Here is a 21,584-nt window from a genome sequence, read left to right on the forward strand (position 1 = left end):
GGAATCAAGAGTCCTTGTGAAATCTCGGGCACCCGGGACGTGGCACTGGGGGGTGGATGGGGCGGGGCTGGGGGGGGTGGGGGGCCGGGCCGCACTGCTCAGTCGGTCTTGCGGTGGTTGTTGTTGAGCACAGGGTGGCCGTTGGAGACTGGCCCGTTCTTTGTCACGTCCTCCTCCTCCTCCGTATTGTCTGTCTCTTCCCGGTCACTTCGCTCATCCTCCACCACCTGGAGAAAAGGGACGGGTGGCGGGGAGCGGATTCAACATCAAGAGAGAGTCTGGGACCCAGGAGTCCGGGGGCACCACTGTCGCTTTGGCATCTCTGTTCCCTGCAGGTCAGGACCCCCTACTCTTTAGCCACCCCCATGGCAGAGACGGGACCACGTTCCATGCCCCCACCCCACCTACCACTCACCATATCTTCTTGCATACAATAAGCTTCCCCTCCATGAAAACTCAGCACCTGGAGCTTGGAGTGCACGTTACGTGCAAAGAATAAAGAGCCGGTTCTGCCTGGGCCACAGACCAATGAACAGGCTCCGCTCTCACTGCTGCTACTCAGTTACACACTACAACAAAGTATGGGGTGCCTCAACTTCTGCTTTTTAAAAGCAAGGTGCATATTATATTCTGGGGGCGTATGCGTGTGAGAAAATACAGTAGGAAGCTTTTCTCCATTGGAGACCTCTGTGCCAGTCCCATCCCCCCTCACCCTGCAGCAGCAGCTGCCATGTGACCAGTTCTGCAAGGAGGGGCAGAGTGTCCCCAGACACCCAATGGGAGGTTGTGGGGAGGGCTCCCCAACTCTGCCAACTCACCTTTCCAGTTATGAACTTCTGGGCCATGCGGATGATGAGGTAGGCCCAGAAGACATGGAGTGTCAGCAGCACAGCCATCATGGTGTTGAAGAAGTAGTAGCCGAAGAAGGCTGGGTACAGGTCCAGGGGGTACACCACCGTGCAGTGCATGATCCTGCGGGGGGAAGGAAGCAGTAGGATGGTCACCCTGGGGTGTCCCACCCCATCCCATCCCCTTAGCTGCCCACAGCACAGGGATGGGGCTCCGGAGGTCTGCCATGGTGGGCCTGTTGCTTTGCTGTTTCAGGCCTCAGTTTTCCTGTCTGTAAAATGGGCATGCACAGACCCGCAAGCTAAAGATCATCAGCATTCATACAGCCCCCGCTTTGTTGCAGGGACAATGAACTACCAGATCGCTGCCCTTTACCCCAAGCCTCACAGTGGGCTGCTCCCCTCATCCTCTTAAAGGAACCCCAAGCCCATAGCCTCAGAGGCCCCTGTGCTCTCATTCAGGTCAGGCTCTACCCTCCTGCAGGCAGAGAAGGCCAGAGCTGCCCCCAGGAGGCTCAGAGCCTGGGTATGAATAGCCCAGAGCTGGTGTTTGAGCTGAATTTCAGACCAGCTATTGGTCTGTGCAGCCAGGTTGGGGCAGAGCCCCCATCTCCTGGGGATATGGTGGAGGGATGGGAGGTATTTCTGAGCAAGCATGGGGGGTCCTGGAGGGGACAGGGAAGGCACAGACCAGTGTGGGGGCTCAGAAGCCAAAGCCTCAGAGGCTTCCAAGGGGATTTAGGCACCCGTACAGCTGCCAAAAACAGGACTCCGCCATTTGGATAAGCCCACCCACCACATGCTTCAGGGCTGCAGGGGTCAGGAGGGAACAGACCAGGATCCTCCCTGATGCTTTCTTCCCGCCCATCTCTGGGGCTGCCTCTCGCAATTGGTGCGGGGCCAGGGCTCACCAGAAAGGCAGGATGACCAGGCGGGTGACAATGAAGACGGCGGCGAAGACAATGAAGATGTTGTTGCACGTGTTCTTCCAGCCAGCATAGTTGAACATCTTGGCAGACTGGGAAGCAAGGGGACGGGTCAGGGGACCAGGGTTTGGTCCTCAGCTGTGCTGGGTCCCAGGCCCAGTCTCTTCTGACCACTGAAGCCGAAACCAGGACCTCCCTCCCGCAACCCTGAGGCTGCACAGACCCAGTGCACCAGGTGCTGTGCACGGCAAGAGATTCCCCCCACCAGTCCAGCCCAGAAGAGGCCGAATAGCCCAGGGATGGGAGTCAGGACTTATGGGTTCCCTACCTGGCGCTGGTGCTGTCATACCCTCTCCACCCACCCCCAGGTGCCCAGCCTTTGCCAGGAGGCAGCTTCCGGGCCTGGGATCTCCACGGCCTCCTGGCTATAACTGATGGCTGGAGGCAGCAAGCTGGGGAACCCAGGAGTCCCGGCAGGGTGTACCTCCAGCAGGTAGTCGGAGGCGTCATGCAGGGCCATGATCAGGGTCCCTGCTCGGATGTAGTTGGCAAACCAGGAGAAGCTGATCAGGATGATGGTTGCCACGTGGTGGATGATCTGCTCTTTGAAGTCCTGCCATGAGGGGAGAGGGTTAAATCCTGCCAAGCCTTGCACCGCCAGGAGGACCCAGGAGCAGGTTCTGGACACCAGCCTGGCTCCTGTCCTACCCCAGCACAAGGTGGGGGTATCAGATAGCACCAGCCATAGGGTGGGGCTGGTTTGGGGGGGCTGGCAGGGCCAGCCAGGAGCTGCCGGATCTCAGCCTCCTGCCCCGGATCAAGGTCTCCCTACCTTGCGCTTGACGTCGGAGGCAATGCTGAAGAGCAGGGACCAGTAGAAGGACAGCTCGATCATGTAGTACCAGTATTGGGAGGGCAGCATGCTCTGCAAAGCCAAGGGTGCTGGACTGAACCAGGCCTGGGTCCCCCAACACCCCAGCTTGTGAACCTGTGGTTATGTATCCTATACCCTGCAGTGCTCCATCCCATGGGGATTCCCCAGCTGTATCCCAGAGCAGGGCAACTCCATGGGGGGTGGGGCCTGCAGGCACTCACCTGGATGTGGTGGGGGTATGGGGGGCATCCTGCGGGCACTCACCTGGATGGGGTAGCCTTTCCACACCTCCCGCAGGTCGTAGAACCAGGGTTTCTGCCAGGGGAGAAGCAGAGACCAAGGTTGGCGCACAGCTCTGCCAGGCTGTGGGAGCCAGGGGCAAGAGGGGCAGGGTCCTACTTACATCCACTATGACAGCCATGCCAGCAATGAAAGCAAGAAGGTAAAAGGTGAATCGCCAACTGGAAGAAGGAAGCAGATGGTGCTCAGACCCGCACCAGCCAGGGGGGAAAACAGGACTCTAGGAAAGCCCCCACCCAGGAGCAGGGCCTGGAGCCGGAGGTAGTGCTGACTTGGACATCCCTGATGCCGTTTGCTCCCTATGGAGGCCCAGCCCAGGCTGTGGGGGCTGACATGGGGCAGGGAGAAAAGTGCTGGGGGCCCATGGGTGCTTCCTTCTCTCCCTGCCCCCGCTGAAGCTGGGGGCTGGGAGCCAGGACTCCTGGGTTCTCTCCCCGGGTCGGGGAGGGCTGCAGGGCCGGAGCAGGAGAGCCAGGACTCCTTGGCTCTTTCTCCGGCTCCACTCCCACTGCCTTGTCCTGTCTCTGCTCCTCCCCATGCCTCAGTTTCCCCAGCAGGGCCAGGCCCTTCTCCAAGATGCTGAGAAATTTCTGTCCTGCCATGCCCCAAGGGCTGGTACTGGGAGGGCTCTAGGCAGCTCCCTGCCCACCCCTGCAGCCCAGCTGGGCCCCTGGCCCCCCCAACCACCGGCCCGGCTCCTACCTGGCCTCCCGAAACTTCTTGAGCAGGCTGGGCCGGTCCTGGTTGCGCCGGCGCCGGAACCAGCGCTCCACCTGCCGCACTGAGCAGCCACTGCTCTTGGCCAGGAGCTCCACGTCCGTCTAGCGGGGGGAGACCCCAGTGGCTTATCATCCGTCTGTCCGGCTGCTGGGGCCGACTTGGAGCCCCGGGGCTAGGTCTGAGCCTCGATTTTTTTGGGTGAAACCAGACCCTGCCCCCCACATCAGTGCCCCTCACTCCCGACCCATAGCCCCCTGCCCCCTCCCATAATCAGGCCAGCCCAGGGGTCCTGCAGTGCCCAACTGCCCGGGCACTGGACCCCTTACCACCCCTCCTCCCCAGGGCTTCACTGCATGTGGAGACCCCCAAGTCAGACCCCCCCCAGGGGCTCAGGGAGGTGGGGAGGGACCCCAGCCTGCTCCCCCAGAGCCGGCAGGGGCCCCCCGTACCTGCTTGGGATGCTTGGAGGCCGTGGCGTAGAACTGCTCCAGTGTGGGGTTGGGGGTGGCTTTCAACCGCACCTTCTCCTTGACGTTCAAAAGTCCAGCCAATGGGGTGGCCACGTACCTGGGGGGTTGGGAGAGAGGTTAAACATCCACATGGCTGCCCCCCACCCCTGCAGAACAAGCAGCTCCTGCTCCCTTCGGAGGCAACGTGGCCTAGTGGAGAGTACCCCAGGTGTCCAGGATCCAAACTCGGGAGCATTACTGCCACTGCCCCGTGCTTCAGATTCCCCCGTGGCAGCACAGGGCACAGAGACCCCTGGGGAGCACTCGGAGACCTGCCGGTGGGCTCCTCATCCCCCCAGCCCTGAAATCACCCATGACAAGGGATCTCTGCACCTGTCCCCAACTGGGACCAGCTCCTGGGAGCAACTGGGAAGAGCCATGGAGGCCACCAGGGTGGGGGCAGGAGGGGGGAAGGATCAAGGAGTTACCCTGGGGCAGATCATGTGCAGTTATCCCAGGGTCACTGATATTTACCCCGATCCTGGGGTGGGGGGGCAGTCAGTCCAGACCAGCTGGGGCTTATCTGCCTGTGACAGAGGCTTTATCCCGGGGTACTGCTCCCACCCCTGCCCCAGAGGGCCCAATCCTGGCTGGGAGTGGAGTAATGGGGGGGCAGTGGGAACACCCCCCAAAGCCAACTGTTCTCAGTCTAGAGTGGGCAGAGCTCCCAGTGCCCCCCTCCCCCCCCAGCGGTGTCCTACCGTAGGTGCCCAACAAAGCTAGTCTGTGCCCATGGCGACACGCCGGCCCCCCGGCACTGCCACCACCACTGGGAGGCACAAAGCGCCCCATTGTGCTGCCTGCGGCCTGGCCCTACCCCCATGCGGGCTGGGGGGGATAGACTGCAGCTCAGTCCAGGGCTCAGGGCAGCTTGGGGATGGGAGGAAGAGGGGGTGTGCTGGTCTGGGGGGGGGGTTCAGGTACCTGGGTTAGTAACCTGGGTTACACCTGGCTTGGTGGGGTGGAGCAGTGGAGTGGAGCCCGGACGCCTGGGTCCCATCCCCAGCTCAAAGGCAGGGGGAGGTCTCACGAGGAGCCCAGACACCTGGTGCCTGGTACAGCCCGGCTCCTACCGCACCCCAAGATGGGTCCGCAGGACACCCAGGAGCTGACCCCCCGCCCCCTGCCCCATACTTACATCTCAAAGAGGTGCCGGACGAGAAGGAAGAGGAAGGCGAGGGGTAGGGTGATGTACAGGTCGGCCGCCTTGGCGTAGACCCGGCCATCGCGGTCCTCCAGATCGGCCCATGTCAGGTTGGCCGGCAGCCACAGCCGGTCCCACCAGAAGCAGTTGTACAGCATCTGCAACATCCTGCGGGACAGCGCGGGGTCAGCCGTGCCCCAGGCCCCCAGCCTGGCCTCGACACCCCCTGGCCCCCCAGCCCCACCTGTCCCCAGCTGCGGCGTGGAGATGCACGGCCGCGGTGAGACCCGCCAGCCCCATCCCTGCCCGGTGGGCGCAGATCCCCGTCCCCCAGGCGCCCTCCTGCCTGCCCCGCGGACGCGGCCGGAACGCTGCGGCCGTTTGAAGCCCAGCGACCGTTTGGGACGGGAAGTGGGGGTGGGGCCTTTGGGACTGGGTGCGAGGAGATGCCTCCGGCCTGGAAGGCACGATCCAGGGCCCCTGGACCCCATTTCACTCCTCTCCCCAGTCGATGCCTCAGTTCCCGCCTGATGGAGGGGGCAGCTCGTGGCACCAAAAGGCCACGTTCCCCTCGGTGTCCCTGCAGTCGCCGGCATCGGGGCTGGGAGCCAGCACGCACGCCCCCCAGCTCCACGCTGCCCTGTCCTGGCAGGGCCCACGTGAGAGGGAGCCCTGGGGAGAAGCGATCAAGGCATCGGCCCGCCCAGCATGGGGGCACCCGGGCCAGGGCCCGACAGCGCCGGGAGGGAAGGAGGCTGCACGTGGCTGGGACGAGCGCCCGGCCTCCCTGGAGCTCAATGGAGGCATTGAGACACCGGCAGCTGGAGCCAGGCTGGGGGCTCGGCCGGCTGCACCCACAGACGCCCTGGCTGCCCAGAGCCCGATGGGGTCCAGCCAGGGAAGGAGGATGCTCCTGTAGCCCTCAGCCACCCGCCAGCCTCACCGAGGTCAGCCTCGCCTGGCAAGGCCTGGGTGAGGGCAACCCGGTCCCTGCACGGCCCCGTCCCCATAGGCCCAGGCGCTGACGGCCCCCAGTTCCAGCCCCTTTGGGCCTCAGGGGGTTCATCGGCTCGCACCAGGTACTGTTCATCCCTCCCAGGTGGAAATGGGCGAGGTGGCAGCCCTGAAGCGGAGCCAGGCGTGTGCTGCGAATCCTCCCTCCGCCAGCGCTGCGTGTTGCAGCACAGCCCCAGGCAGCCCTCTCCCTAGTGCGGGCGGAGAGGCTTCATGGCAGACAAGCCCTGGTCCCTTGGCAGGGCAGGAGCTGCAGGTGCCTCACAGGCTGGAGGGGATTGTAGAGCAGCGGGATGGAGAGACAGACGTGGGAGGGGAAAAAACAATTAAAAAAATAAAAATCAAGTGCCTGCAGCCCCACAGAGCCTTCATCAGATCTACCCGTGGATCTGATGGCCACTCCCAGACATCACAGTCCCCGCAGGCTACAAGTTCAACCCATCGTGCCCTGAGCGTGGACAATGCTTGCAGCCGGGCAGACCCCCGATGCCGGCTGAGCGAGCAAGTTTGCTGTGTCCAGGAGATGCTGGCGCGTTGCTGGGAGAGGATCTGGGCACAGGAGCAGCATGCGGATCCAGAGAGACCTCGGGGGTGGTATCACTTGCTGGGACAGAGCCAGACTCCCAAAAGAAGGGACCGTCCCAGCTGCCGCTGGTCCTCTCTGTGCCAGGACAGGTGCCATTAGCACTGGTACTTAGGCTACAGAGGTCACCTTCATGCCAGGAGAAGCCTGAAACAAAGCCCGAGCACACAGACATCCGTGCCCGTTGCCCCAGGACGAGGAGCACTGTCTGCCTCGGGATACCGCAAAATGCTCTTACCCCTTCTCAGGGTTTCATAGTGCTATGAAACACCAGTCTACAACCTGGCTCACGTCCTGCCAGAGGTTTGCCCCCCTGTGTTGCTCATAGCCCAGCACCAGCATCTCACCAGACCGTCACGGCCTCCGGGTCCAAGAGGTGCAAACCTCTTCCCCAGCTGGGAGCATCTGCACGGCACCCCCAGCCTCCTCATCCTCCTAGCTGGCAACCAGCCCCTTCCCCCACCAGAAAGGCTCCCAAATCCCCACAAAGGGAAGCAGCCCAGGGTGGCGTTAGTAGCCCTGATCCAGATGGAGATGGAGACTGGAATGTGGCCTCCCAGCCGGTGCAAATCCCAGAGAGTTCAGACCGGGGGCACTGGGTGTAAGCGTGTGTACACACACATGCAGACACATGCAGGCCGACTGGATTAGGACATGGCCCATGTCAGGGCTTGTCTCAAGTACCACCCCTGGAAAACAAAACACCCCTGGGTAACCATGAACAGAGAGGTCTGGACAGCAGCTTGGGATTGGGATGCAGGAGTGTGGCTGTCTGGGCTGCAGCTGCCCCTGGCTCTGTGGCAGTGGGGACCTGCGGGCTGTATCACACACGTTTCACACACACGCACACAGAGGAGGGGAGGTGGCAGGGCTCGGTAGGGGGGATTTACCGGCAGCCCAGGGATCAGGACCCCCGGCTCTGCCCCAAAAACAGGCCGGGATCCTAAAGTCAACTCCCACTTTCCTTCTGCTCCCTCTGAGCCATGCCTGGGGGGCAGAGAGCAGAGCACTGGGCTGGGGCCAGGCAGGCACATGAAGAACCCCCATCTCCACCTCACCCCACCAGGCAGCTGGAAGCCCTGAGATCCTGGGCCCGAGACCCTCCAGCACCCCCAGGAGCTGGGTCCTGTGGCTGTACCCCCACGAGCTGCGGCCCCAGACCCTCCCCCCCACCTCCAAGCCCCGCAGACTGTGCTGGCCTTCGAGTACAGACTTTGCCCTGGCTCTGGTCCACTGAGTCAGGGCGGGGACACAGCCGGCAGGGGGTCTCCACAGCCCAGCACAGCCCCTGCCTACCCAGAGCAGCCGCAGGCCTGGGCCGAAGCCTTGGGGTCCTGGCCTGGCTCAGCCAAACCCTCTCGTGCATGGGCTGGGCGCCACTCGAACCCAGGACCCCAGCCCCATGGTGCCTGCTAGAGCCCAGGGCTGGTTTGGGCACAGCCAGGGTTAGGGCCCGCGAGGCAGGTGCCTGCAAAGCCAGTGAAGGAGAAGCTGGGAGGGATCAGGACCCACTGTGGCTGGGCACTGCTCCCCGCCCTGCCACCAGCAGGGACAGCCAGCCAAGCAGGCCTGTATCCCACCCATCCGCACCTGCCCCCTCCAGCTGGCTGGTCCAGCTCTGCTACACTCAGCCTGGTGCCAGGGCCTCCCAAAGGCACGTGCGCATCTGCTGCCAAGCCCAGGCCTGGTTGACGGTCACTAAGAGACGTCACCATGTCCCTAGTAGCCACGGTGCCAGCATGGGACCAAGTCCCCCAGTAGCACCCCCCATGGCTAAGATCAGCTCACCCCACAGTGCTAGGTGCTGCACAGACCCAGGACAAGAGATGGGCGAGACTGGAGCCTCCCCTAGGCTGCTGCAGAGATACAGGGAAGAATTCAACCTGTGCCTCAGAGCAGGGAACATGGGATGGCAAAACCCCCTGGAGGCTGCCCCATTTCCCAGCCCACCCTAAAATGCAACCACCTCTGGGTGGGACCAGGGCAGTGGCTGCCATGGATGTGGGAGCTAGGGAAGGGTTTTGTGGGGTGGCACAGAGCTCCCCTGACCATGAGCATCATGATGCAGCCGGGACTCTAGACACTGCTGGCAGAGGGGGAAGGGGGGACACTTGGCCGTGCCCTGTTCCCTTGAACTACCGTCTCCTGGAGCATCCAGCTCCCCCATTTCAGCCACCCAGCCAGCACCTTACAGTTGAGAAATCCTGACCTGCCAGCTGGGCCCGAGCTCCAGGACTTTGCCCCCGGCCCAGAGAGTCACAGAGATGATTAACAGACAACCCGACTCTGGGCAAGGAAGGAAGGGGGAAGGGTCCAGGGTTATCTCAGGGCCTGGATCACTCGGTCTGGCTCCTGCACCCACCTCCTGCCATGACCCAGGGGAGGGCGATTCCCAGGGCTCCCAACACCAGGATACAAGATACCCCCACAGGTGCCAGACCTGCCCATCTGCAGCTCAACCCCAGGCAGACCCAGCCCTGGTATAATCCACGCCCAGCACAGAGCAGAGGGGCAGGGATCGGAGCCAGCCAGTCTCATGGGAGGAAACCCCTGGCTTGCAGCTGGCCTCCATACAGTAGGGCTTCCCCCACCTAGCCTTAAATTCCCATCTCCTGGAGTCAGGGGAGAAGTCCCAGCCTCCACAACTGCAGAAGAGGCGGGTTTCAAGTGGAAAGGGAGAAGCCGGGAGCCGAAATCTGACAGCTGAGGCTGTGACAACTTGTGTCCATAGCGGATCAGCACAGAAAGGGGAGCAGGGCATCTTGTAACCCACCCCCCTGCAGCTTCATATGCAAGCCTGACCCTTTTGAGTCCCAGGGAATGACTGAAGTGCGAGCGACTGAAGATGCCTTCCAGATGACTAGGGTGTGAGGGGAGGGAGGACAAGGCAGGGAAGTCCCTTGGGGTTTGTCCGGTGCCGGCGTGAGGGGACCCGGAGCCATTCAAGAAGCACAAGGCCGCATGCTCGGGAAGGGGACGAGCTGTCCCCAGGGCAGGGAGCCTGTACTCAACCGTGTGTCCGACTGCCACCGCCTGGGTCAGAGAGGGTCCCCACAACCGCCCAGGCTGGGCCTGGTGCAGACTCCCATCCCTTCCCCCTGACCCATGGGTAACCAAGGAAGGTTGAAGCACCAAGGAGATGTGGAAACCCTCTGCCTTCCTGCTCCAATGCAGCCGGGCTCACTGGGGAGCCCCCCGCCCGATCCACATGGCCCCCTGGGATGGTGGTACACGGAGCCGTATGCCCACCTCCACCCAGCCCCTGGCATCCAACCTCCTCACCCCCCAAAGCCCACACACTGGGGTCAGCACCTCCAGTCTCACACAGAGGGAAACTGAGGCAGGTGAGTACTTATCATGCTCAGGGGCAATAAACTTTTTTTTGGGGGGGAGAGGGAAGGGGGAGGGAGGGAGAACTGCCCACCAAGGGGGCTGGAGCGGAAATCAAGGGGCGAGTGCCCAGCGTGGCAGGGCCAGGCTTGGCACAGCTGAGTGGGTGCTGGGCAGGGGGAGGGATTAGCAGGGCACTATGCTTGTGCTCCCCCTCCCCGTGCGAGATACCAAAACCTGGAAGTGCCAGGCCTGGCAGAGGCAGGGGAGGAGGAAGGGGCTGGGCAAGTCCCTCCCAGGCAGGCAGTGCCTGGCGTGGGGCTCGCCACCCCCCTCACCAGGCGGAAGAGGGAAGCAGATCATCTGACCAAACAGGCTCGGGCAGGAACTCAGACAAGCCCCAAGCGGCTCAGGTCCCAGCCGGGCGCTGGGACTAGGGGCACCCGCCTGATCCCCGACGGGTGAGGGGCCCCAAACCACCCCCAGCAGCTGCAACCTAGTAGGGAAGCTCACAGCCCAGGCCTGAGCACCCCCTCTGCCCAAACACCCTGCAGCTCTGACAGGTGTCCCATGCCACTGATTGCAACCCCACAAAGGGAGAAGGGCCCCCTGCATCCATTATACAGATGGGAAAACTGAGGCAGGACACCTCAATTCCACCACTGCCTTAGGCAGGCAATTCTCCTCCCCATACCTCAGTTTCTCCACTACCCAACAGCCACCTGGGACAGGGGACATCTCACTATCGCAAAGATGCAGCCCCACTCTGTGGGGGATGGGACCTGTTCCCCCTCAGGACCCTGACTCCGGGGTTCCAGAAGCAGCTGAGATCAACCCCTGCTGCCGAAGCCTGAGGCCAGTGGCCATGATGAGGATACACAACAGGCTGGGGCAATCAATATTTCCTTTCAGAAGCAGGCTGGCCCAGAGCATGGCGCCCCGGCAGCCCTGCCAGACCTAATATTAGCTCGTCTACTTGAAGAGGTAGCAGTTTCTATTTGCCTTCATCCCCTCCTCCTCTTCAGGCAGACAAAGCAGCTCTGTTGGGCTCCCACTCCAGGCCATAACCAGAGAGCCAGGGCAGTGGGCAGGGCTGTCCCCGCCCAGAGAAGGGGCCCAGGGTGACTCTTGGGGCTTTTAAAGGGCTGGGGGTGCCCGCTGGGCATTCAAAAAGGTCTCAACCCCTTCACACTGGCCTGCAAGTTACAGCCAGGGGAGCACATGGTCTCCGTGGCATGTTCATCCAGCGCCCGGCACTACCAAGGGGCATGTGGGGAAGGGCAAAGCAACTGGCCTGAAGCCAGCTGCAAGCGTGTAACCCAGGAGTCCTGCCTGCCTCTGCTAGCTGTAACCACTGCGCCACGCTCCCTGCTGTCTTCACAGGGCAGGGGGCTGTCCGAGCTTCCCTGAACCCTACCAGGAGGGTTTAACATGGCATCTGCCCCCTAAGATACCTGAGGAGGAGTCACCACCTCCTCCCCAGACACCAGCTGAGCTGCTGCAGGCAGCCTAGGAGATTTGGACACCCACTTCCTATAGATCAATGTAGGAGCCAGTGGCAACCCCTGAAGCATCCTGATCGGGGTGAAGCAACACAGCCCCCTAGCACAGTATAGCTGTAGGCCCAAGGGGGCTGGGGCTGTAGCAGCCGCAGAGAGTGGGTAGCAAGCCCAGTTTACTCTCCCACCATGGGAAGGGGCTTTAACATCCCCCCACCACTCACCCCCACATTTTTACCCTGGGGACCTTGCATCAGGGCCAGGCAGAAATCCCAGAGCAAAGGTATCAGCTGGGTCATACAAGGGTTAATGAATGCTGCCACCTGGGCACGAGGTGGGCCAGACGCCCCACGGCACCCACCCACACAGCCCCGACGAACCCCGAGCCTGGCGTGGGTGGGGCAATGGGTTTGCTGCCCTGTGTGGAAGGAGAGGGTCAATCCCACATGCCACCCCTTGCCCTGCAGTACATACAGCCCCTAGCACATGGCATCCCCCTAGCAAGCCCCACCTCTCCTGCAGGAATGGCATGTGGTCAGACTCTCTTAGTGGCACCCGGACAGGGCCCTGCCATCACCCCCGGCGGGTCTAGTTATTAGACGAACATACCCGTATCTCCCAGTCCTGAGCCGCAAGCCAGGCCAGGGCGGCCACTGCGACACACAAGTGGCAGGTGATGGATCACAGAGGAGATGGGCAGCACAGTGACAGGTGAGGCAGGGAGCAGAAAGCAGAGCAACGGATCAAGTAGGGAGCACAGGGCAGAAAGAAAGCAGAGCAACCAGTGGGGCTGGAAAGCAGAGGAACAGATCAGACAGGGAACAGAGGGCAGGAACAAGAAAGCAGAGCACCTGGGGGACACAGAGCAAGAAGCAGAAACCAGAGCAACAGATCAGAAAGAAGGCAGAGCAGCCGATGGGGCAGGGAGCAGAAAAAAGAGCAGCCGATAGGACCGGGAAAAGGGACGGCAGTTGCAGTTGGGGAGGAGACAGGGCTGGTTTGCCCCTACCCTGAGCTATGCCCCGGGCTCATCTGCAAACCGAGAGCCTTGGACGATTCCCAGCAAACGGGACCCGCGGCACGGGACGAGCTCCCTGGCCTGGACCCCCAGTGCGCCCAGATGGGCCAGGGCTCAGCTGAGCCATGGTGCCAGTGCCGGCCCCAGTACCAGGAGCTCACAGGGGGATGTTGTGAACCCACATGCCCTGTGCTTGGCTCCTGACTGCCCGACTCAGGGCCCAACAGCAGGGCAATGCGGGGAGCAGGACCCGGGAGGGGCGACACACATGCTGCACCTGGTAGGCCGAGACAGGCTGGGGTGGGTATGTCTCCTGGCATTGCCATCCCATGCAGATAACCGTGCAAAGCAGGCTTCAGCCTAGGCCATGCCAACCCACCCCGGCCTGGAGGAGCCCCCCAGAGACAGGCAAGCTGGGCCAGGACCCCCGCCAGTTCCTTCCCCTCTCATCCACCCAAGCACAGAGCCCCACAAACAGCAGCAGTTACTCTGAGAAAAAGGCTTTGTTACTCCCCCGCTTTGAAGATCACCTAGAGATTGTATTTTAATTAAAGCTGCTTAATTAACCCCAAGGAAAACTGACATCAGCCACCTCACACTAATTACAAGTGCAGGAGATCCTGCAACCCTGCCCATCCAAACCCACTGCTGAGAAGGGCTTTAAAATGAAGAGGCCTGGGAGGATTTCACCCCAGGATCAAAAGCAGGGTGCAATTATCAGCTGTGCCAAAGTGAGACACGAATGCTGCCCACCTGCGGGAACCTGGCTCCCCACAGGCGCAGCCTGATGGGAGATAAGGACGGAGCCCAGCAGGATCCACCGATTCAGCCATGGGAGCCGGCTCCAGTGCCAGCAACATGCCAGGTCCCGTCTCGTTCCTCACATGGCAGCCCTGGCCTAGCACATATGTGCACATGCACACGCACCCCAGGGGAACAAGGAGCCCATGAGGCCATTGGGCCCAGGCCGCTATCGTCACCCTGGCTCCATACAGCCGCATTCAGGATCATCCCAATGCTTTCAGCTCGCGCCATGGCAGCAGGGGAAGCGCGCGCCTCTGCCATTCCCCAGCTACCAGGTTTCTCCATCGCACCAGGAAGCCAGGGCAAGCAGAGCAGAGACGGGGAACCCGAAACCCGAAAGCCCTTGGGTTTCGCCAGCATCAGAAGCAAGTTCCGGGTCTAGAAGTCAATGACATGCCATTGTACGCATTAGAGGAGCATTACCCCACACACACGTGTGCTCAGGTTAGTCTACAAGGTGCCAGCCTACTCTGACTTCTACTCAAGCCACTACCTATGTCTCTTCCCACCTCCCCTCCTCCAAAACCAAGGCAGAAAGAAGCCAGCCAGAGCGGCTGCATAAGTAGCAGCAGGTCTCCCAATACCCCCTGCCCCTCAATTAGAGGACAGGTAGGGGCTGCACCGAGCTGTTGTCATCCCCCAAGTCCACCCTCCTCCCTTGCCAGACCTCAGCGACTCTGCTCCCAGCTGGAGGATGACCGAGGTTTTCCAAGCAATCCTGGAAGCCGAGCGCAAGAGGGCTTGGGTTTCAGGAAGCGCTGAGCGCCCGCCCCAAAAAACGCCCCCCAGCTCTTTCAGTGACCCACCTTGGGCTCTCTCCAGCACCTGGGATAATCACCCCGGGGTCTCCAACCCCTCTGCACCCTCCCTGCCCCCTGCACCAGGCAGCAATGCATTCACATGGGGGGAAACTGAGGCACACGGACAGCAACTAAGGGACTTGCCCTAGCGGCAGCTGGACAGAGGAAGGGAACCAAGCCTGGCACTTCAAGCCCATCCTGCCCTCACCCCACGCCCTGGGCTAGGCACAGCAGTAACACCCTTTGGCATGTCACCCCTTGGCTCCAGCCCAGCCAGCTCCTAAATCTCCTCTGTCTGGAGACCCCAGAGACCAGGGGCCTCCATCCAGGAGGCTGGGAGCGGGACCTCACCCACACCCTGGGTGCCCGCAGGGCCCAGCCTGGCACATGGAGGGGCAGACATCCCTGCTCCCCCTGCCCCTTTACACCCTCCGGGCCTGCTGCATCCCCCTCCAGCCCCAGAGAAACCTGAGGGGAACAACAAAGTTGCTTGGGAAGAAAGAAAAACAACCACCCCAAAAAACAAGGCAAAATGTAAGAGTCCCGGCTTCCCCGCCGGCCCCAGGCACGGGGTGGGGGCGATGCAAAGCCGTGGCCCCGGGACAGCTCCCAGCCCAGCTTGCACTAGGCAGGCGCCATCAAAGCAGCAACCCGCCCCCGCCTCCACCTTCCGTCTCTGGGGAGTTTCTTGCAAGGAAAACGAAGCCCCCCCCGGGGGCAGGCCTGAGGCAATGCCGGGGGGAGGGGCGGGGGCAGAGCCCCCCCCGCAAAGTTTGCGAAGTCAGATGGGGCGGGAGGGGGGGACACGCACCGCGACCCCCCCCCCCCAGTGCACCGCCTGGTCAGCTTCCCCCCGCCAGAAACTGGCGCGGCCCGCGGGACTCACTCCGGAGCGGCTCCGGCGCGGCTCGTGGCCCCTCTGCGCCTCGGCCCGGGCCAGCTCTGCCGCGCCCCGCTCCGCCCCGCCCGCGTCACGGCCCCGCCCCGCCCCGCGCGCCCGCCCCGAACCAAACCTGAGCAATCGAGGGCGGAGCGGCGGATGCGGCGCGGGCAGACGGGCGGCGCCGCGGGGTAAGCGCCGGGCCGCCAGCAGGCAGGTGGAGGAATAAGTAGAGTGGAAGGCATGCCTGGAGGGGTAGGTAGGTAGACATGTATAGGACTAGATAGAGGAATACCCACAGACATGGAAGTCGGTGGGTAGATGTAGGAATAAATGGAGTGGTACGGATGGGGGGGATAGAGGGATAAATAGGTAGACAGGTAAGTCGGGTAGGCAGATATGTATAGGACTAGATGGATAGGTACGTTTTGGTATAGATGAGTGTATATGGATGTATGGAAGTATGTAGGTAGGTAAATAAGTAGGTCAGTAGATATGTATAGCTATAAATAGAGGGATGGGGATGGAGGGAGAGGAGGATGAAGAGATAAATAGGTAGGCAGGTAAGTGGATACGTATAGGACTAAATAGAGTGCTATAAAATAGATAGATATTGTGTGGGGACAGACGGATGGCAAGAGCCCGCCTTTCTACCAGAGGAGATTCACTGCCTTATCCCAGAGCCAGGCCAGCCCGGAGAACCTCCCGCCTCCCAGAAAGCCCTGTGCCCCGACCCCATCTCCCGTAGCCAGGAAGGCCAGGCCGTGCCCCCTCAGCCCTGTCCAGCACAGCTGGTCAGAGCCCCTGGCACGTGCTGCCTGCACATCTAGCAGCCCTGGCTGCTGCGGGGTGCCTGAGCGCACACGCACAGGCCCCCGGGCAGGCGGCTGCCAACCCAGGCCCACAGCTCTCATGGCATCAGGACCCAGAGCATGGCCGGGGGGAGAGCTGGACACCCAGAGCCCCAGGGAAAGGCTCTGGAAGCTGTGGCTTGAACCCTGAGAACCAGGCAGGCCTCATCAGGACCCCCAAGGGCCATCCACCCCTTTCACACTCAGGTCCTCGGTGCATGGGGCGGGAGGCACATCCCGTCCTGGTGGGGCTAGGCAAGATCACGCTGTGCCTGGAGACTGGAGACAGCTGAAGTCCATCCATGGCGCTAGGCCAAGCTGAGACACCTGCTGCCTCGTGCTAACAATCTCAGGCTAGTTCCTGCTTGTTCCCAGCTGGAAGTAGCTGCTTCCCCTTATGCAATCTGAGCAGGGGCAGTGGAGGTGGGTGGGATGAACATGTCAGAGAGCACGGTCTCACCCTGGCATGGGCTTGAACCTGGGATGGAGACCATGAGAAACCTCCAGAGGAACCAAGCGGGGCCAGACACTATCCTGTGAACACACCCATGGGGTCTAGCTGCATCTTGACTGAACACGAGAGCCCTGTGGACCAGGGCCTCTGCACCCTGTGACATGTAGGAAGTGAGGAGAAGCAGCAGCTAGTGCAGGGGACGCTGCTGGGGGTCAGACAGGCTTCATCAGGCCCCGCTGCTCCATGTCCCAGCCCCTGCTAGGACACCCAGGCTTTCTTTCCCTCTTGCCTGCCCCATGGGTCTCAAAGCAAAGAAAATTGCTGCCATTTAGCCCCATTTTACAGATGGAGAGACTGAGGCACAGAGCAGACAAAGCAGCAGCAGAAGTAGGAATTGAACCGCAGAGTCCCTGGTCCCATCTCTGGGCTGCTGGGGTCAGAGCAAGGGAACCTCGCCCATCCACAACACAGCCCCCCCACAGGGTCCTCAACCTGAACCTCCATCCTGGGACTCCACATCCATGCCTGGATCTCCTCCTTGAATCAGGCTCTCTGGCACAGGCCATCCCTTGCCTGGAAATCAGCAGGGCAGAGGTGTCTAAACCCCCTGGGCAACAGCCTCAAGCAGAGTGGGAGACTGTATTGGATTAGCTGTGTAGTGGGCAGACAGCCTAGAAACACTTCTGGGCACCCTGTAGGTTTAGAAACCGCTAAAACTAGTGTCACTGCCTCCAGCAGGAAGATAAGTGCAGGCATTAGGTGATGCCAAGGGCATTCATTGAGCTTACTTGATCCAGGCTTTGCAATAGCAGATGCCTGTGGAAGGTTGGGCCGCCACCCGTGTGATACCTCACCGGACCGGATGTTTCTCCCCAGCACTGCACCGGGTTTGGGTGCCTGGGAACAACTGCATCGTGGCAGTGACACGTGTGTCAGTGCGTGATACATGTGATGCCGTGGGTCCTGGTGCTGCTCCGGCTCCTGCCGCGGCATGCCCTGCTCTGGGACAGAGGAGGTGGCTGGGCAGATTCAATGTGGATCCTCCACCTGCGGCTGGGAGGGGCCCAGAGACCCCGGCTTGATCCGCGCTCCCAGCCGGGCCGTACAGCACCACAGCGCCTGGCACAGCCACGCTGCGGACGGAGGAGCAGGGCTTGGGGCAGCACGGCCGGGGTTGCTGAGTCGCTTCTTTGCCTCTGTGCATGTGCGACTGTCTACGTGTGTCTGTGCACATGTGGGGGGGTGCATGTATGTGTTTATACATGTGTGCTTGTGTTCAGGTTTGCATGCATTTAGACATCTGTGCACATGCTTTTTATACTTGTGTTTTTCGTGTGTGTGCGTACATGTTTATGTATGTGTGCATGCTTATATGCATGTTTTGTGTGTTCGTGCATGTGTACATGTTTATGCTTGTATCCATATTTATGTCTGTTCATATGTTCGGATATGTTTATATGCTGTGTGTATTTATGCATATGTGTCTGCATGTATGTTATTGTGTGTTTATGTGCATTTTTATGTGTGTGTTTGTTCATATATTTATGTGTTCATACACATGTGTACATGTGTGGTTACGTACTTGTCTCTGTGTGTTTATGAATGTGTATGCATCTGAGCATGTGCGTTTATGTATGTGTGCTTGTTTGTGTGTGTTTATTTGTGTGTTCATACACGTGTACATATGTGGTTGTGTTTTGTGTGTGTTTATGCATGTATCCTTGCAAGTGCATGTTTATGTGTGTGCATATTTATATGTGTGTGTTTATTTGTGTGTTCATACACATATATGTGTGTTCATATCATACATGGGTGTGTGTGTGGTTAAGTATGTGTGTTTTGTGTGTGTCTGTTCACATGCGTCTGCATGTGTGTGTGCATATTTATTTGTATGTTCATATATGTGGGTGTTTTTTATATGTGGGTGTGTTTACGTGTATTTACTTGTGCATGTTTATGTGTGTGTGCGTGTGTAATGCAGACATTCCTCTGTTTACTCTCCTGCCACCTGCTGTGCTCTGGGAATACAAAGCCAGGAAGCCGATCATCCTAATTACCTCTAATTACAAGAATAAGCATTAGGAGTCTGACTAATGACCTGCCTGGCACTCGCTGATCCCACATGCCTGTTACAAACAGAGGGTAGTGTTCTGGTCTCACACTCGTACTGACACTCATGCACATGCACACACACGCACACACACTCCATTGAATCAATGAGGTTGCTGGGAGCTAACAGGCACGTAGGGCTTTTGACGGTCAAAGGGACATCAGGGCTGGGCCCTGGCATTGCTTAAGGAGGAAAGATTGTAGCCCAAGGGGAGGTGCCATGATAAGGCTGCTGCAACAAGCCAGAGCACATGTGCGTGTGTGTGCGTGAGCATCTGTGTATGTGTGTGTTCATGTGTGTATGCATCTGTGTGCGCATGTCTGTGTGCGGATGTGCGTCTGTGCATTCGTATATGTGTGCACGTGTGCATGTTTGTGTCTGTGTGTATGCTTCTCTGTGCGCACCTGTGTATGTGTCTGTATGCATGTGTGTGTGCATGTTTGTATGTGTGTGCATACCTTTCTGTGTATGCATATTGGTGTGCTTGTCTGCACGCATGTATACATCTGTGTGTGTTCGTCCGCGTACGTGTTCGTGCATGTGTGTATACATACATCTGTGTGTGTGTGTGCATGCACCAGTGTGTATATGTAGACTGACTGCTCCCCCCCGGTTTCTTTGGCAAGGAATCAAAACATGCATGTGTCCAATGCCCCGTCATGCTCAGAGATTCCCCTTGGGCTCAGGCCACAGCCTGGACTGCAGGAGGCTGGAGCTGAGCCCCTGCCCCGTCTTGGCCTCTGATGCCTTCAGCCCCAGCCTCAGTCTGCCTCACAGGGGCTGGGAGCAGCCTCCCCTGCATGATGGTGCACAGCCCCTGTGCCAGCCGGTGCCGGCCCCGCCAGCGTGGGTCTCCCAGGTGCCAGCCACCTAGGCAGAGGCCCCATTTCCCCACCCCAAACCCTGTTCTCTCCCCACCCAGCCCAGCGGGCAGATGGGTTGGTGGGGGCATGCCCATGCCCATATACCCCACAACCAGCCTGGGAGGTCTGCCTTTGCTGCTCCTCAAGCCCTGTGTGGTGGGGGCAGAAGGGCACGGAGCAGTGTGGTCCAGTGGAAGATGTCCCCCGGTGGCAGCTAGAGGTGTCGCAACCCGCTGTTGCACTGCCCAGCACCCCCACTACCAAGGGCATCCCCAAAGACCCTGGTGTGAGTCCTGCTCCTCAGCCAGCGAAAGCATGGCTGTCATCTGACCAGGCTGTCCTCCAAGTTAGGCTTGGAGAGGTTTGGCCAAGCAGCACAGCCATTGTTAGGCTCCAGAGTCAACAGACACGGCAGTGTGAATCTGGGCAGGCTACGTAGGAGTTCGCGGGCTTGGCACCAACCTGGTGGCGGTCGGGGGTAGGTGGGAAATTCTCTCGGGACCACTCACTGCCCGCCTGGTGACGGGAAGCAGGGACTCTGACCCCTGCCCTCCCTGGCTGCGCTAGGGAAAGCTGGGCCCAGCCCCGGCTGTATCATACTCCAAGCTCCCCTGTCCACACCACGGCTCCCCTGGCGCGGCCTGCCCCTGCCTGGTGCCCCCAAGCAGGGAGGCACCGTCCCTCCCCCGCTGAGCCCTGGCTCTGGAGGGACCTGCTGGACAGGTTTGCTCAGCTCTTATCTGAGCGGCTCCGTGCCAGGGCCTGCCCCCCACCCCCGGACCTCTACCAGTACCAGCCAGCCTGGCGCTCCCCCCACCCCCACCCCAGGGACCCAGCACCTACCAGCCCAGCCTCACAGCAAGTAGGGACCAGTTCAGCCACCTCCCTGCTGGGCCCCCCTCGGGCCCCGAGAGAGACACGCCTGGGCCAAGGGTTAGCGAGGAGTTAGTTAGGGTACTTCTGGAGAGGCTGGACGTGTTCAAGTCCGCTGGTCCGGACGATCTTCACCCTAGGGTTCTACAGGAACTGGCCGAGGTCATTGCGGGACCCCTGGCGCGGCTCTATGAGCACTCGTGGTGCTCTGGCGAGGTGCCGGAGGACTGGAAGAGGGCCAATGTGGTCCCTATCTTCAAAAAGGGAAAAAAAGAGGACCCGGGAAATTACAGGCCAGTTAGTCTGACCTCAATCCCGGGTAAGCTCTTTGAAAAAATTATCCTGGCACACATCCAGGAAGGCCTTGCGGGGGAATGTATGCTCAGGGGCAACCAACATGGGTTCATCAGTGGCAGGTCTTGTCAGACCAACCTGGTGGCCTTTTACGATCAGGTCACCAAATCATTAGACGCAGGGGTTGCTGTGGATGTAGTCTTTTTGGACTTCCGGAAGGCTTTCGACACTGTCTCTCACCCTGTCCTCATCAAAAAGCTGGGAGACTGTGGTGTCGATGCCCACACGGTCAAATGGGTCGCCAACTGGTTGGAGGGCCGCACCCAGAGGGTGGTAGCGGATGGGTTCTTCTCGACCTGGAAGGACGTGGGCAGTGGGGTTCCGCAGGGCTCGGTCCTCGGGCCTGCACTGTTCAACATCTTCATCAGTGACTTGGATGAGGGGGTAGAAAGCACCCTGTTCAAGTTTGCTGATGACACTAAGATGTGGGGGGATGTGGGCGCACTAGAAGGGTGCAATAGGCTACAAGCTGACCTTGACAGGTTGCAACGGTGGGCGGATGAGAATAGGATGGGGTTTAACACTGATAAGTGCAAGGTGTTGCACATGGGGAGGAAGAACCGGCACCACACTTACAGGTTGGGGAACTCCCCTCTTGCCAGCACGGAGACGGAAAAGGATCTTGGAGTCGTCATTGACTCCACGATGAACATGGGCCGGCAGTGTGGGGAGGCAGTCAAGAAGGCCAACCGTACCCTGTCATGCATCCACAGATGCATCTCGAGCAGGTCCAGGGAGGTGATCCTCCCCCCCTCTATGCGGCACTGGTCAGGCCGCAGCTGGAGTACTGCGTCCAGTTCTGGGCGCCACACTTCAAGAGGGACGTGGAC

The 21,584-nt window shown here is 60.4% G+C and overlaps 1 protein-coding gene across 1 annotated transcript; it reads right to left on the reverse strand.

Annotated features, from left to right (window-relative positions):
- Window positions 1–82: 82 nt before the first annotated feature.
- On the reverse strand, window positions 83–15,334 carry CERS2 (ceramide synthase 2). The gene is made up of 11 exons (XM_090056013.1): window positions 15,256–15,334; window positions 5,316–5,489; window positions 4,118–4,235; window positions 3,651–3,769; window positions 3,052–3,109; window positions 2,913–2,963; window positions 2,607–2,699; window positions 2,259–2,387; window positions 1,760–1,866; window positions 819–972; window positions 83–227 (listed from the first exon to the last, which is right to left on the reverse strand). The coding sequence occupies exons 2-11, from the start codon at window positions 5,486–5,488 to the stop codon at window positions 99–101; spliced, it is 1,131 nt and encodes a 376-aa protein (XP_089912139.1). The 5' UTR covers window position 5,489; window positions 15,256–15,334; the 3' UTR covers window positions 83–98.
- Between the last annotated feature and the right edge of the window lie 6,250 nt (window positions 15,335–21,584).

This window comes from Crocodylus siamensis, chromosome 6 (genome assembly GCF_052110815.1).
Source record: "Crocodylus siamensis isolate JL-2025a chromosome 6, ASM5211081v1, whole genome shotgun sequence".
Lineage (NCBI taxonomy): Eukaryota > Metazoa > Chordata > Crocodylia > Crocodylidae > Crocodylus > Crocodylus siamensis.